Here is a 16313-nt window from a genome sequence, read left to right as displayed (position 1 = left end):
ATTTATTTGCATTTTATTGCATGACATGAGTATTTGATCACCTACCAACCAGTAAGAATTCCGGCTCTCACAGACCTGTTTGTTTTTCATTAACCCTTTGGCGCGTACGATCACACTGGTGTGATCAATCTAGAGTGGTCCCTGGAGCGTACGATCACACCGGTGTGATTAGAACGTCATGTTTAGAACGCACCATTAGCATACCTAGCTACAAGTAACGTAACAATGGCTGGTAAAACCGCGCTATTATTTACTCACATTTAGCTCAAACAGTGTTTATAACTTTATTTCCTGATTGTAATTGTTTCAAGACCATACTATGATATTAACCAGGTAGAAAGCATTCAAATCGGGACAAGAAGTGTTAGTTACGTACCAACAGACAGCCAACACTAATGCACAAAAACGAATTATATTAGCGACTACTACCGATCAAAACCATTGCAAAAACTTTCTAGAAGTTACGTTCCCCGTTGTATGCATTTTATATAGTTTATTCATTTTCACTGCACTGAATAACTGGTCACGATTTGTTAGCTAGCGGGCAGCTGACGTTTGCTAGCGGTTAGCTGACGTTTTCTAGCTAGCTACAGTAATAAATCAACCAACTTTTGCAGCTCTTAGAATTCGAGTCAACGAGAGAAGCTTGCAATGCAATGCATGTAGTGTTCCTTACCTAGCAAGGTGACTGTTCAAAGGCTGGCGTGAGTTCAAATGCTGCAGAGTACCGAAGTCACGTGCAAAAAAACTCACGCTGGGGGGTCGGTAAGGAATATTTGAAACTCACGCGTGAAAAGGTTAAGAAGCCCTCCTGTTCTCCACTCATTACCTGTATTAACTGCACCTGTTTGAACTCGTTACCTGTATAAAAGACACCTGTCCACACACTCAATCAAACAGACTCCAACCTCTCCACAATGGCCATGACCAGAGAGCTGTGTAAGGACATCAGGGATAAAATTGTAGACCTGCACAAGGCTAGGATGGGCTAAAGGGCAACAGGCAAGCAGCTTGGTGAGAAGGCAACAACTGTTGGCACAATTATTAGAAAATGGAAGAAGTTGAAGATGACGGTCCATGTCCAGGCCCGTCTGAAGTTTTCCAATGTCCATCTGGATTATCCAGAGGAGGAATGGGAGGTCATGTGGTCTGATGTGACAAAAATAGAGCTTTTTGGTCTAAACTCCATTCGCCGTGTTTGGAGGAAGAAAAAGGATGAGTACAACACCAAGAACACCATCCCAATCGTGAAGCATGGAGGTGGAAACATCATTCTTTGGGGATGCTTTTCTGCAAAGGGGACAGGACGACTGCATCGTATTGAGGGGAGGATGGATGGGGCCATTTATCGCGAGATCTTGGCCAACAACCTCACAACAATCTCAGTAAGAGCATTGAAGATGGGTCATGGGTGGGTATTCCAGCATGGCAATGACCTGAAACACACAGCCAGGGCAACTAAGGAGTGGCTCCTTAAGAAGAATCTCAAGGTCCTTGAGTGGCCTAGCCAGTCTCCAGACCTGAACCCAATAGAAAATCTTTGGAGGGAGCTGAAAGTTCCTATTGCCCAGCGACAGCCCTGAAACCTGAAGGATCTGGAGAAGGTCTGCATGGAGGAGTGGGCCAAAATCCCTGCTGCAGTGTGTGCAAACCTGGTCAAGAACAATAACTTTTCTGATGTATATCAAATACTTATGTCATGCAATAAAATGCTAATTAATTACTTAAAAATCATACATGTGATTTTCTGGATTTTGGTTTTAGATTCTATCACTCACAGTTGAAGAGTACCTATGATAAAAATGCTTTGTAAGTGGGAAAAACTGCAAAATCGGCAGTGTATCAAATACTTATTCTCCCCACTGTATTTACAGTCCTCCGGGTGTTGGCCTCCAACTCGTGCAAATAACTATGCGCATGGGAACTTATATTACGGTAAATCGACTATCCGCCGGGGCGAAAAAGCCAATATTTTAATAGCAAAACACTTTGCCTTTTCATACGCATTTCAAGCTTGAAGATTTTGATGAATAACGGCGATACTTAATCGAGAATAACTTGGTACAAAACAATGAACTCATTCCGCAGGCCCGCAAAAGCTTATTCTGAATGATGACGTGTAGCACAGGGTCCTTCTGACTTCCGCGTCTCCCTAAACATTGTGCAGCTGAGTACAGTCACCAGAAAAATGTAAGTTTACACCTTATTACTTCAAAAAATTTCTAAACAACGTGAGGGTGTTATACACCGAATAGCAGTGTGATAATAATCGTGTGTTTTTCCCGCGGACCAGGTCTAAAGTCACGTTTAAAATCACTCTGACGTCGGATCCACGGCTACCATACAAAGTGTAAGTGACAGATCAGCAGTAAAAACATGAATTGATTGTTGAGTCACACCCTTGCTTATGTGGTCCTCGATGCTTTTATTTGGCTGTAGCTTAGTGTTGATGTTCTATGCATAATTGCAACTACGTACGTACAGCAGCTTTCTTATGAGCCATAATACAGTAGCTACCATTGGTTATATAGCTAACGTTACTAGGTTTGAGGCTATCTAATTCACTATGTCAGGTCAGTTGTTCTTCCGATGATTTCATTGTTGCTGTCATTATCAGTTCTGTCCCTCAGATAGAGGGCTTATATATTGTTCATGCTGGTACTGATAGAAAGATCATGGGAAAAGCACCTACAATGGGCACGTGAACATCAGAACTGGACCATGGAGTAATAGAAGAAGGTGGCCTGGTCTGATGAATCACGTTTTATTTTCACGTGGATGGCCAGGTGCATGTTCGTCAATTACCTGTAGAACACATGGAGCCAGGATGCACTATGGGAAGGAGGCAAGCCGGCGGAGGCAGTGTGATGCTTTGGGTAATGTTCTGCTGGGAAACCTTGGGTCCTGCCATTAATGTGGATGTTACTTTGACACGTACCACCTACCTGAGCATTGTTGCAGACCATGTGCACCCTTTCATGGCAACGGTATTCCCTGATGGCATTGGCCTCTTTCAGCAGGACAATGACCCCTGCTACAAAGCAAAAATGGTTCAGGAATAGTTTGTGGAACACAACAAAGAGTTCAAGGTGTTGACTTGGCCACCAAATTCACCAAGACTCAATCCAGTCGAGCATCTGTGGGATGTGCTGGACAAACAAGTCTGATCCATGGAGGACCCACCTCGCATCTAACAGGACTTAAAGGTTCTGCTGCTAACGTCTTGGTGCCAGATACCACAGCACACCTTCAGAGGGCTGTTTTGGTGGCAAAAGGGGGACCTATACTATATTAAGCAGGTGGTCATAATGTTATGGCTGATCAGTGTAAATTCTTACAAGTTATCAGCCTGCCAATCCAATGTAGCCTGGGTTTGTCTCATCTGATGACATTAGAGAGAATAGATAAAGTTGAGGCACAACTCTATGGAGAGCAGGAGGATGACAGTGAGACGGTAACCCAGGCTACAGTGGATTGGCAGGCTACTTTGGTCATGACCTGATCATATCTGTTAGAGCACAGCTTCACATATACAGTCCTGACAGTGTATTCATTATTTCAGACTGAGTGTACCAGAAGGCACGCCGTTCACAGCAGTGTTGAAGTTTGCAGCAGAGGAGGTGAGTGGGGCCCGTCGCTACAGCGTAGCACTCGCCGGGTTGTGGGTTTAAGTCCCACCGGCATCGGAAAACATATTTAAATAACAAATTCACTAGGTGTGTAGCTATGAGGACCAATGAAGAACAGTAGATGTGGCTACGCTACGGTAAGTCAAGTTTAAGTGTGTACAATGTGTATTTGCCAGGGGTTTCTCAACACAAGCGCTGTGCTCTACAGGTGTTCTTGATACTGTAGTGGTCTTTCAATTTCAAATACTGGCGTAGCTGTATCTTTCTAGTTGCTGTATGCATGAAATTACATTTTTTATGCCGGTTTGTTAATGCAACAGACCTGATTAAATTAAATGGTTAAATGTGTTTAACTGTTTGTAAGGAACTCTACAGACGGCTAACGCACAAAACTGCATGCAGTCTTTTCAAAATAAAAGATGTCATAGCAATGATAAATACAGTAGTTGTAACTACCGAATTGACTGGCTGTCTTCATACATATATGCCAAAGAGGAACCAGGCCGGCCCGCTGTGATTGGCTCTCGTGTTTTCCAGCTCCCCTGGGGCTTAGTTTGTAGGGAATTGTTGTTGGGACACCGGGTTTTGAGTTCAGTTACCGAAGGGGAACATTTTGAAAAAGATGTGAATCTGAATTTTGTGTTAAGAGTGTCAGCTCAAAAGCTACCCAGAATTTTGATTGTACTCTATGAGAAGTTAGCGGCTGGTCCTCGAGTTTACCAGAGGTGGGACCGTCATTGTTTTCAAGTCACAAGTCACATTTGGCTGCAACAACAAGAGTTCATGTTTTCATGATTTTCATGTTGCCTTCAAAATAAAGGTCTGCACAGTGTCTATAGTTTTAGTTTGTATTGTGTAGGCTACATTTTCAAAGGTAAAAACTATGGGGGAAATTATGAGGAAGAATTTATATTTCAATAATACTTTAGATTTAGTTAAATAATATTATAAGGTGGAGTACACTGAGAAAGGGTTAAGTTTAGCTTAAGTTAATGTAGAGAACATTATCTAATATAAAAAAAATATTTCATGTTACTGTTGTTCATTTGCTTGTGCTCATTATCTTTGGAGAGGGGTTTTGTAATACATCCAACCACACTATATTTTCCATCCCCCCACTGTAATGTACAAGAGTTACTTTTTATGGAAAAACACTTTTGAGGAAACCTCACTACTGTCACTGACGAGCCTGCATGACATGAACAAAAACATTAATTGACATTCAAACCCGTTGGGGGGGGCTATCTGGACGCCCTTCTAGCCCCCCGTTGGGTTTCCACAAAAGCGTTTTCCACAAAAAGTAACTCTTTTACATTAAAGTGGGGGGATGGAAAATATAGTGTGGTTGGATGTTTTACAAAATCCCTCTCCAAAGATAATGAGCACAAGCAAATGAACAACAGTAACATCAAAATAGTTTTTATATTAGATAATGTTCTCTACATTAACTTAAGCTCTAACCATTTCTCAGTGTGCTCCACCTTATAATATTATTTAACTAAATCTAAAGTATTATTGAAATATAAATTCTTCCTCATATTTTCCCCCACATAGTTTTTACCTTTGAAAATGTAGCCTACACAATACAATACTAAAACTATAGACACTGTGCAGACCTTTATTTTGAAGGCAACATGAAAATCTGAAGTCTTGTTGTTGCAGCCAAATGTGACTTGTGACTTGAAAAAATGACTTGGTCCCACCTCTGCCGTCTACAATGCAAGCTGTGAGGGATTCCCCAGAAAAGGAGTGAATACAACTGTATTAGAAGCACTGGACCATATCAGTCATCTCCCCTGTTTTAAGCCAGATACTCAAACCCCACTGTCTGCTGCATCAGCTAGAACGCCCCAGACGCTGTGAGGCCTGATAAATAAACTATTGGAGTGGATAGGCTAGCTGGTTGGGAGATGTCAATTGATCTTGTTAAATACTGCTCTGGTTTCCTTCATGATTCTGAAAGTAAATAAGTTAATAGCTAAATGATGCAAAGTGGTAATGAATGTAGAGGAGGTGTAATTAATGATCCAGCCCACCAGCCCCCATCCGTATTCATTCCTGGTCACATTAATGCAGATCATTTTATTCTCCTGATCTCTGTAATTGATGTATAATGCCTTAGTCGCTCAGTGCTTGCTTTGCCATCCTTATCTCCCTGATGGCACTGGTGGCCGACAATGGCTCTCCGTTTCTCACTGTCTCTCTCCTTCTCTCTCAGTCCTCATGCTTTCTCTCTCTTGTTCTGTCTCTGTCCTCTTTCTCTTCATTTGTTTTCTCTCGATTGCTCTCCCTTTGTTTGACAGTAACAAGGGCATTCTCCAGATTGATGTTCCTTTCCCTCCCCTTAAGAAACGTAAGAGAGGCTCATCATGATTCTGGCCGACATGAGGGATTTCCTGCTTCTGGCACAATTCTTGGTCCTTCTTTATGCAAATTAGAAATAAACCACCCCAAACAGTTCTTAGAACACAGACAGCTGTTGTTTACCTCAGAATCTTGTTAATACAATGTTGCCTTGGGCTGTTTCCTAAAGAATGGAATCTCTCATTAATGATTAGGTTCCCTGGCTCCTGTGTGTTTCTGTTGTTTCCAGCTAGTTGTTATTGACAAAATGTTAGTGTGACATTTGGTGAAGAAAACACCTAAACACCCGGAACGTTCAGCTCTGTTATCAGGCTGACTTCCCCAGTGTCCTTCCCCAGAGGTTTTGTAGTCACATGGTATAAAGGTGATCCTCCCTCAGTTTTCTAATGCCAACGTCCTCAACACACGCCCAAACACTAACGTCTCCCAACACCTCCTCCTTTCACCCAACACCTCTTCCTGTCTCCCAACACCTCTCTCCCTGTGAGACTTCCTGTGTGTCTGCTTTTCCTGCTCCCCACACCTCTCCAGAGTGTGAGGCAAACCCCTGGGTCCCCAAGCCCTGTCTCCTGGCTCTCCTCTCCTCCATCTGCCCGGAACTGGGTCCACTGCTACTGCAGGTGTTCTGAATCACAGAAGGCAATGGACCTGCTTAAGTGGTCAAATTAAAATTTGAAGAGTGATATCTTTGTTTTCCTCCCACAGTTCAAAGTGCCTTCAGCTACCAGTGCCATCATTACCAATGGTGAGTGTTGCCGTTTCATTGTGTTCACCGTGTCCTGGTCTTCAAAGCAACAGACTCAGACCATTCTTATTTTAAACCATGTAGCGTTTCCATCCAGAAGTGGCTGGGACATTTCAAATCCCAGTGCTCCTCATGCTGTGAAGGAAAATACATTCTGTGAGATGCCAGAATTCCAGTATTATTTTGGCGTTCTAGAGGCATCCTCACTGAAATGTCCCTGTGAAATGTTCCTCACTGAAATGTCCCTGTGAAATGTTCTAGTGGTATCCTCACTGAAATGTCCCTGTGAAATGTTCTAGAGGCATCCTCACTGAAATGTCCCTGTGAAATGTTCTAGTGGTATCCTCACTGAAATGTCCTTGTGAAATGTTCTAGAGGTATCCTCACTGAAATGTCCCTGTGAAATGTTCTAGAGGCATCCTCACTGAAATGTCCCTGTGAAATGTTCTAGAGGCATCCTCACTGAAATGTCATAGTTGATTCTCTTGTTCAGTGTCTGAACCACTCTTGGGTTTGCTTAATGATGTTTGTGAAATCTGCACGCATTGATGTTTTCGATTCGCACACTAACTCCTTGTCTTCTCTCCGTGTTACCGGCAGACGGCATCGGCATCAACCCGGCTCAAACGGCAGGTGAGACCTGTTTTCCACGCCGACAGGCGCACACCCCTCAAAACGCCAGATATTAATTTACACACCCAGGCGGAAAACCAACCCTGCGGCCTGTTAGAACGGTTTTAATCTGTAGCCTCGAGCCGTCTTATATTGATACCAGAGCATTATGTAAATAGAGGACTCTGGGGGGCACATCGTCTCCATCTGGAAATGCAATTCGCATCAACAACAAGCGGCCTATTAACTATGTAGCTCACTGCTTTACACCCGGGCCTTACTGAGGGCTCTGGTTCAGAAGTGTTTGCTCTGTATGGGGAATAGGGTACCGTTTGGGACGGACCGGGTCAGATTAGTAAGGAATTGGATGATAACAGAATTACTGCGACATTACCGCGACAGTGTGTGGGTCTGATGGCTTCTGGGCAGCATGTATGGAAATGTGGTTTATTATATTCTGCATGAATATGGATGAGAGGCTTCGAGGAGGCGTTAGTTGTGTCACTGAGAAGTCCCGGCCCAACCTACCCCATCGGTCTGGTCTATCTGGACTGTCTGGTCTGAGACTCATACCCTCCTTAAAGTGCCCATATTATGACTGCTTTTCAACAAGTTAAAATAGTTCTATAAGTTCCATAAAAAGTTGTTTCTGAAGTTGTTTGCTGGAAATAGCTTGTAGGAAAAGATTCTTACCTCCCTCTATTACCCTCTGTTTCAGTCCCTTTCAAAGTGTTCTGTTTTCTGCTGCTCATTGCATATTCATTAGCTGCTGCTCCTTTGCCCACGCCCACTCTAACTGTTTCCATGGTAGCGGGGAGAGCGTAGTAGTAACGGTCTAACGTAATTTGCACATGTTTTGCCCTAGACAATGCTAACATATTCCCGTTTGTAAATATAATATTATAAAATATTAACAAATGCATTATTTGCGCAAATCCCCGAAATTATATCCGGCGGGGGATGTGTATTGCTTGATCGACTGAGTCTCCGGGTTGGTTAGCGTTACCTTGTACTATGTGGCAAAACACTAGCTAGCTAAAATGTTAGTTTGCCAAAACACTTCTTGGTTAGTTCACGTAGAATTGCAAAATAAAGACAGCTAATTGTATAGAACTACTTACATGTCCCTCGTCTGCAGGTATTCCACGCAAAGTTAGAATTGCGCACTCTTTTCGCAAAAGTTTCTTGGCTAATCCTGCCTTGTACTGACCGAAGTTGGAGAAACAGCCCATCTCAAAGTGGTTAGCACAAACAGAATTTTTTTTGCCAACTGTAGCAAGGACATGGCCTTCAAAAATGTATTCAAACCATGCCGCTCTTCTGTCCTCTGCGGCTGGGACCCGATGGAGTGTTTTGTGCTCCTCTTTACAGCCAACAACAGCACAGTTTAAGTGGTGCTTTGACATGGTGCTTCAGAATCAGTAACAACATGGAGGATATCAGAGAAGAAGTTACTGCTGTACCTGGTGGGTGGAGCCTATAGACGGTGGAGACATTAGGTATGCTCTGTTGTGAGGGGTGGAGGGTGGGAATATTCAAAGTGACGTCACAGTCCGAGGAGTTTTCGAACAGCTCACCCAGAGACTGAAGACAGAGGACATTCAGAAACCCATCTCTCACTCAAAACAGCAAGGAGGTTATCTATTTTTCAAATTTTGTATGCTTGTGGAAGCACCAGAGACACAAAAGAACCCCCCAAATCCCAGAAAAAGTGATTTTTTTCATAATATGGGCACTTTAAGACTCACTCTATCTGGACTGTCTGGTCTGAGACTCGTACGTTCCTTAAGACTCACTCTATCTGGACTGTCTGGTCTGAGACTCGTACGTTCCTTAAGACTCACTCTATCTGGACTGTCTGTTCTGAGACTCGTACGTTCCTCAAGGCGCAGCCGTTACAGACCTAGTTTCCCAAATGGCATCCTAGTCATTCTCTTCATTCTCAGTGGAGCCACTTGGCTCCTGGTCAGAGCAGTGCACTATATTGGGGATAGGTTGCTGATTGGCAAACGCATATTTTCCACGGTATCTCCTGAATCTGTTTGATCTGCTTTGTTCTCGTTTTTTTATGGCTCTTATCTCAAATATTGCGGTGTGTGGCTTCATTCCAAAAGCATTGTTTCTTCTCACAAATAACTATTCCAAATGTTTTGGAAACATGAGAAGACATTTCACATTGTTCCAACAGTGCCACCACCTGGTAGGACTGATTCAATACACTGCACTTAACAGACATCACAGTTTCCAGTTGATTATGAGTTTATAGTTAATTATTTTAGTTAATTTTAATCATTTGTATTTCATTATACTAACATTTTATTTCACATATCATTTTGTAGATCATTGTCATTTGTTTTAGCTGACTAAAATGAGTTTTAAATAGTTGATATTCAACTAGTTTTTAGTCATGATAGGGAAAATAAACCATATTTAATAACATATATGAATCAATCAATCAACAATAAAATGTGTTTTATGAAGCCCCTTTTACGTCAATTGTTGTCACACAGTGCTTTTACAAAACACCCAGCCTGAAACCCCAATGAGCAAGCAACAAAAATGTTGATGCACAGTGGCTAGGAAAAACAATAATGAATAGCCATTGATTGCCAAATTAATTTGCTACTGATATGCACTTAGACACACTCACAATCTGACTGGGTCTTATGGAGCTGTTAGTAATAAACATTTAGACAGAAAACCGACAGATGATTTGTTTACACACATTTACATTTAATTTGGATACCGACCAAAGAACTGCCTTGATGCGAGCGGCAACTCTTATTTTTCTGTTTGTATTTCTGACGTTGTTTTCCAGGAAATGTGTTCTTGAAGCACGGTTCAGAGCTGCGCATCATTCCCAGAGACAGAGTAGGAGGAAGAGGAGTAGGAGCAGACCGACCTTCCTCCTCCCCCACAACTACACAATGACTCACACAGACACACACCACCTGAATCACTTCTCACTGTAGACTGGGGAAACACTGTGTGTCTGTGTGTGTGTGCGCATGTGAGGCTGTGTGTATTTATTTTCAATCCCTAAAAGGACTTCACACATTGAGACACTCTAAGGTGCACGCACACACACACACACACACACACACTCACACAGGTGAAAGCTTGGACCAGAGGAGTCCATAGGTATTCCAGAGGTAGCACATCTGATTAGACTCATTAAGACCTTGATTGGTGAATCCGCTGTGCCCTCTTCATGGCTACACATTTGATTTTTAATGTCCGACGGCTCCTGAGGAGAGGGAAGACCTATGTTCAAAATTGTTTGTACATTTTAGTTGTAAATGGGCTAACAGATGATGAACAACATCTGTAAACATATTATGCCATGTTTGTAATGGTTTTCTAATAGGTCATTTGAATCTGTGTATTACTCCTGTGTTAAATGGGCATGCTTTCATGAAGGGAGGCTGTACAAGTTGTTTTCAAATGAACCTGCTTTCTCAAAAAAGATTTCTGTCTGTTCTCTTGCCCCTCGTCACACCCTTGGCAGAGAAAAATTCCCAAGCTAGCATTTAAAAATGAATGTAATGTATCATATCTTTCATTACAGCCAAGATAGTTTCATGCCATTATTTCAAGTCTGATTTGGAACGTAAATGTAGACAATACGGTCATATATTGATGCTACAGATGGTTTTAATGTGGAATAAAAACAGAATAAACTGTATTGTGATGAACTGAACATTGAGCTTTACTGTCCTCTGTTGGATTTCAGTGGTACTGCATCTACAAATCCAGATTAAGGTTGTTTTTTATGCCTCCTAATGGCCATATGATGGAGTTGTCCTGTCCAGCTGACTCCACAATAGAAACAGAGGAGGCTCGATCTGCCTTAATATTTTATCAACATCTGCCCTGCTATAGGTCCAGATACCACCGTGTGTATCAACATCTGCCCTGGTATAGGTCCAGATACCACCGTGTGTATCAACATCTGCCCTGGTATAGGTCCAGATACCACCATGTGTATCAACATCTGCCCTGGTATAGGTCCAGATACCACCATGTGTATCAACATCTGCCCTGCTATAGGTCCAGATACCACCGTGTGTATCAACATCTGCCCTGCTATAGGTCCAGATACCACCGTGTGTATCAACATCTGCCCTGCTATAGGTCCAGATACCACCGTGTGTATCAACATCTGCCCTGCTATAGGTCCAGATGCCACCGTGTGTATCAACATCTGCCCTGCTATAGGTCCAGATACCACTGTGTGTATCAACATCTGCCCTGCTATAGGTCCAGCTGCCACCGTGTGTATCAACATCTGCCCTGCTATAGGTCCAGATACCACCGTGTGTATCAACATCTGCCCTGGTATAGGTCCAGATACCACCATGTGTATCAACATCTGCCCTGCTATAGGTCCAGATACCACCGTGTGTATCAACATCTGCCCTGCTATAGGTCCAGATACCACCGTGTGTATCAACATCTGCCCTGCTATAGGTCCAGATACCACCGTGTGTATCAACATCTGCCCTGCTATAGGTCCAGATACCACCGTGTGTATCAACATCTGCCCTGCTATAGGTCCAGATACCACCGTGTGTATCAACATCTGCCCTGCTATAAGTCCAGATGCCACCGTGTGTATCAACATCTGTCTTGTGTCTAGGAACAAATGAGGATTTGTTCATAGACACAAGATGATATACTGACACCCTTCAAACATGGAGCTTTGTGGTGTAGTGGTTAGTGACACTGCCTTTTGTGTAGGTGACATAGGTTCAAATCTTAAGAGGACAATACTTTCTATTGCGGGCCGGATGAACTAGGCTACCCTGGTTTCTTGTTATTCAAGATCTGTGAATACGTTATTAAAGAATTGCACGAATTAACAATTTGCATCTGAACAAATTTTTCCTTTGCCAGTGTTGAATAAAATATTTACAAATACACAACTTATTTACGCAGACAAATCACTGATACAAGGACAGCTCGTGATCTACACATACAACTCCTTTCATTTGAGATCTCGTTCATTTCTGATGGGGGGGGTCAAAGAAATTAACTGCTATAAAGATTTGCAAGTGCGTTAGATTTGCAAAGTTGTATTTCCTGATTTGTGAATATGTAATAAAAGATCTGTCTGTAGTTACAAATCACTATCTAAGGAAAGAGAGGAGAAAGACTTGATAGGAAGACTGCCTGATTGCAGAGGTCTGAATATTGTACAATTTATTATTAAAGATGAAAGGCAGAAGAGTCACAGTAGGATAAATTAAGGGAGTAAAAAGAGTGAAGCAAGGAGAGTGTAGAAGATTGATGTGGAAAGGTAAAGAGAAAGAATGAAAGAAATAAAGAAAGAGAAGATGAGTGAAGAAAAGACAAGAAAAAGTTACGAGAGTAAGAAGACTGACCCAAGCAAACCTGAAGACAATATATGCTTATGAGAAATATACAGATTAGGTTGGCAGCAGGACCGGTATTTGCTCCTTTGTGCGAGGAGGAACAGGAGGAGCACTGCCTGCAACATTATCCACCATGACCAGTTTGATGGTGGGTCAGTGATGGTCTGGGGAGGCATATACTTGGAGGGTCGCACAGACCTGAATCCAATTGAGAAACTCTGGGACGTTATGTATCAGTGCATCCGACACTGCCAAGTAGCACCACTGACCAGGAGCTCACTGATGCCCTGATCCAGGTCTGGGAGGAGATCCAACAGGACACCATCCACCGTCTCATCAGGAGCATGCCCAGATGTTGTCAGAAGTGCATACAGGCATGTGGGGCCATACACAGCACTGAGTCACGTTATGATTTGCCCTGATGAAATTCAAGTTGGAACAGCCTGTGATTTCAATTGTTTTACTTAGATTTTCAGTGTGAGTTTAAATCCAGCCCACAGTCAGTTGGAGATTTTGGTTTCCATTGTCCGTTATGTAATTTTGTTCTCAATTAATTACACAATGTACAATAAAGATTTTGATCTTTAATATATTTCCTTCATTGAGAACCAATGTGTGATTTTGGTGTTCCCTTCATTTTTTTTTAGCAGTGTATATTATGTTGTTACCCATCTCATCATTATCTTTTTGCTGGACGGCGTAAACGGAGCCGGTCAAGAAGAATATCTCTTACTGAGTGAGTGAGTGAGCGAGCAACTGACTAACTGAGACCAATTGACCCTTGTTAGATAGCGTAGTGGTTAGAGACGCGGACCTGCACCCAATAGGTCTTGTGTTCGAATCTTGTCAAAGCAAATTAGGCATTAGGATTTGCTCTGAACAGGCAAAAACGTTGCTGGCTACAACCTTCAGTAGCTATGTTATAGTAAGCCTAAAATAAAACTGTTAACAGTTATATTGCAACTATGGTGGATTTTTGAAGTACTCATCCGTGCATGATATTTGGGGTGATATAGGCTAGATCCAAACCCCTTGGGCAGTAAAAGAGTAGGGGTATCCGCAATTCTCTCATCTTTTCACTTGACAAAAAAGTCAGTTATCGTCATCTATATTGATAGTTATTGTATCAATGTCATCCACGAATGAAAGAAAAATAAACACTTCTTCCATGAAATAGCTTGGGCTGTGTAAAGTTCATCTTCAGTCTTGCTAGCAATTGCTAAATTCTTATGACTATTCCAATTAGTTAGTTAGATTCTAGTAAGCCTATTACTAGCTGTTAAAACGGCCAGTGGCAAAAGCCATACATTTCTTAGATGCAATTTGTGGTGGAGGTAAACTTAATAAGAAACGTTGGTCAGTTTAACGCAATGCTTAATGGTGTCTAGCAAAATATTCAAACTTGGCATGATGTTAATACGTGATAAAATGATCTGATGTCGAGATACTATACCGACATTGGGCAAATGTATAGCACTATGGTACAGTGGTTAAAGACACAGATACGGCACCTGCTCTGCTGCAGACTGCAAGTCCCTCCAGAGGGTGGTGAAGTCTGCGGAGTGAGTCATCAGCTGCCGTCCTCCCTCCGTGCAAGGCATCAACCATATTTGATGCCTGAGGATCATCATCAAAGATCACAGCCACCCAGGCTATGGTCTGTTCAGATTGCTGCTGTCTGGTAGACGCTACAGGAGCATCGGGGCCCGCACTACCAGACTCAGGCCATAAGGCTCCTCAACCAGCAACACTGATCCACGATAATACTGATCACACATGGGCATTCCAAATGCTCTGATATCCTTTGAGGTACTTTTAATGTACATTAGAATATTCCTTTGCATGTACCATTCATAAACATATTACACTCATATGTATCTATAATACTTAATGCTACCATATTGTTCATCCTCCCCATCCTACTCTTTCAAAGAATTCATGCTAGTTTTCATTTTTATGTATGTTATTGCCATACTTGCCATATCTATAATATTCAATACTACTACCGATATTGCTGTGAGTTTACAGTACTCTTTTAAACTGCTGCTAGTGTACAGTGTATATTGTTGCTTTATTTTGTTATTTTTGTCTGGCTATATTTTTGCTTATATATTCTTCTTGACTCACTACATAGTTTTTGGGTGCCATGTCACAAGAATTTCATTGTGCAGGATGACCCTGGGTTGTAAATAAACCTTCAAACTTGAATGCTAGTGAGTATGATTAGCATGGCATACTGAAGTTCTGTCTATAGAAGTTCTCTGTATCCCATTGCTAGCTTGCCTAATTGGGAGATCAGACGTGTCCTGAAAACTGTGCTGTCTTTAGGATGGGATTGATGTGGTCAAAATTCTCTGTCCACTACTGTAAGTTTGTTGGTAAGTTCTCCCAGAAATTTAATATAGCATAATAGACTACAAATAAACTATTTAGGAAACCAATATGATCTACTTCAGGTATTTTATTACTAACTTGCAGATGAAACAACAAAATTTTCACCTCGCAGTGTTCAGCAATGTATGACTTCATTGCATGGCTAAAGAGTATGACAGAGTGTATGAGAACAAAATATATTTTAAATATTTTATAATGAAAAATTAACCAAGTCCCCGTTCCCTCCCCCTGGCTCTTCTCTACTGACCATGGGTGTGTCTATTCTTGGCTCAGGGCCTATCTGACTACTTTTTTGGGCGTTGCCTGGATAACCACAAACTCATGTGCCCATACTCCCTCTCAATGGATTATCGCAGCTCCAGGCTGTCTCTGTACCTCTCTCAGGGCTTTGCATAACATAAACGGTACCTCCAGGCACCAACAGATAGATAAGACAGTATTTACGCATAACCCATCTGACTTACTCAGTACTCCTCCAGTAACCCAGCAATTTTTTCACACTAATACGTTTGTTCAATTAAATAAACCATTCCTTTAATTTCACTGGACCTGAACTCTTTTCTGTAATATCTAATAAAATATGGTATGCTGTGGTCTCTTATTGTAGTGCACAAACAACTTCTAATCAGTTTTACTCTTCTAGGAATAGCCAATGTTTTCCCAGAAGTTGACCATCTAGGCCTTCCAGAGATTTCCCAGCCAGGCACAACCCCCACTAGTCTGACTGGTAAATCATCAAGATGCAGACTATACAAAATAATCTTTGTGACAATAGTCAAATACAACTACAATATTTGGATAAAAGGATTTTGGAAAGAGAGGGTTCTCAGCGTTTTTTTTCATGATGTGTTATCAAAAGACATCGGAAAGCGCATCAATCCAATACGCACAGGCAAAGACCGTGGTGTGGTGCCATCATTTGTTTTCTAAATGTTTTTGAATCTTCTATTCTCCCCTCGTTCTTATATAGAATACAGATATTTCCATCCGTGTCAATTAAACTGCTGTTTATTATAGACTACTCAGGTGATATAGAGTAAAATCATTATGATTTTATCAGTAATGTAAATAACAATCTTAATTTCATCACTAATGTAAATTATGCATTTCCACACTAAGAACTAGTGCTTAATAGATTTTGGGGAGTTTTAATTGTTCTGCTGATGTTGCTGATGTTAGATTCTGAGGAGGATT

The 16313-nt window shown here is 41.8% G+C and overlaps 1 protein-coding gene across 1 annotated transcript; it reads left to right on the top strand.

Moving 5' to 3' along the window:
• The first annotated feature begins 2080 nt into the window (after window positions 1–2080).
• Window positions 2081–11050, top strand: ufm1 (ubiquitin-fold modifier 1). The gene is made up of 6 exons (XM_010870999.4): window positions 2081–2190; window positions 2294–2350; window positions 3563–3620; window positions 6699–6738; window positions 7339–7371; window positions 10169–11050. Coding segments are annotated over exons 1-6 (303 nt in total). The 5' UTR covers window positions 2081–2188; the 3' UTR covers window positions 10282–11050.
• The last annotated feature ends 5263 nt before the right edge of the window (window positions 11051–16313 follow it).

This window comes from Esox lucius, chromosome 7, assembly GCF_011004845.1.
Source record: "Esox lucius isolate fEsoLuc1 chromosome 7, fEsoLuc1.pri, whole genome shotgun sequence".
In the NCBI taxonomy this organism is placed as follows: domain Eukaryota; kingdom Metazoa; phylum Chordata; class Actinopteri; order Esociformes; family Esocidae; genus Esox; species Esox lucius.
The sequence above is the reverse complement of the archived record's forward strand: the minus strand, read 5'-3'. Positions and strand labels throughout refer to the sequence as shown.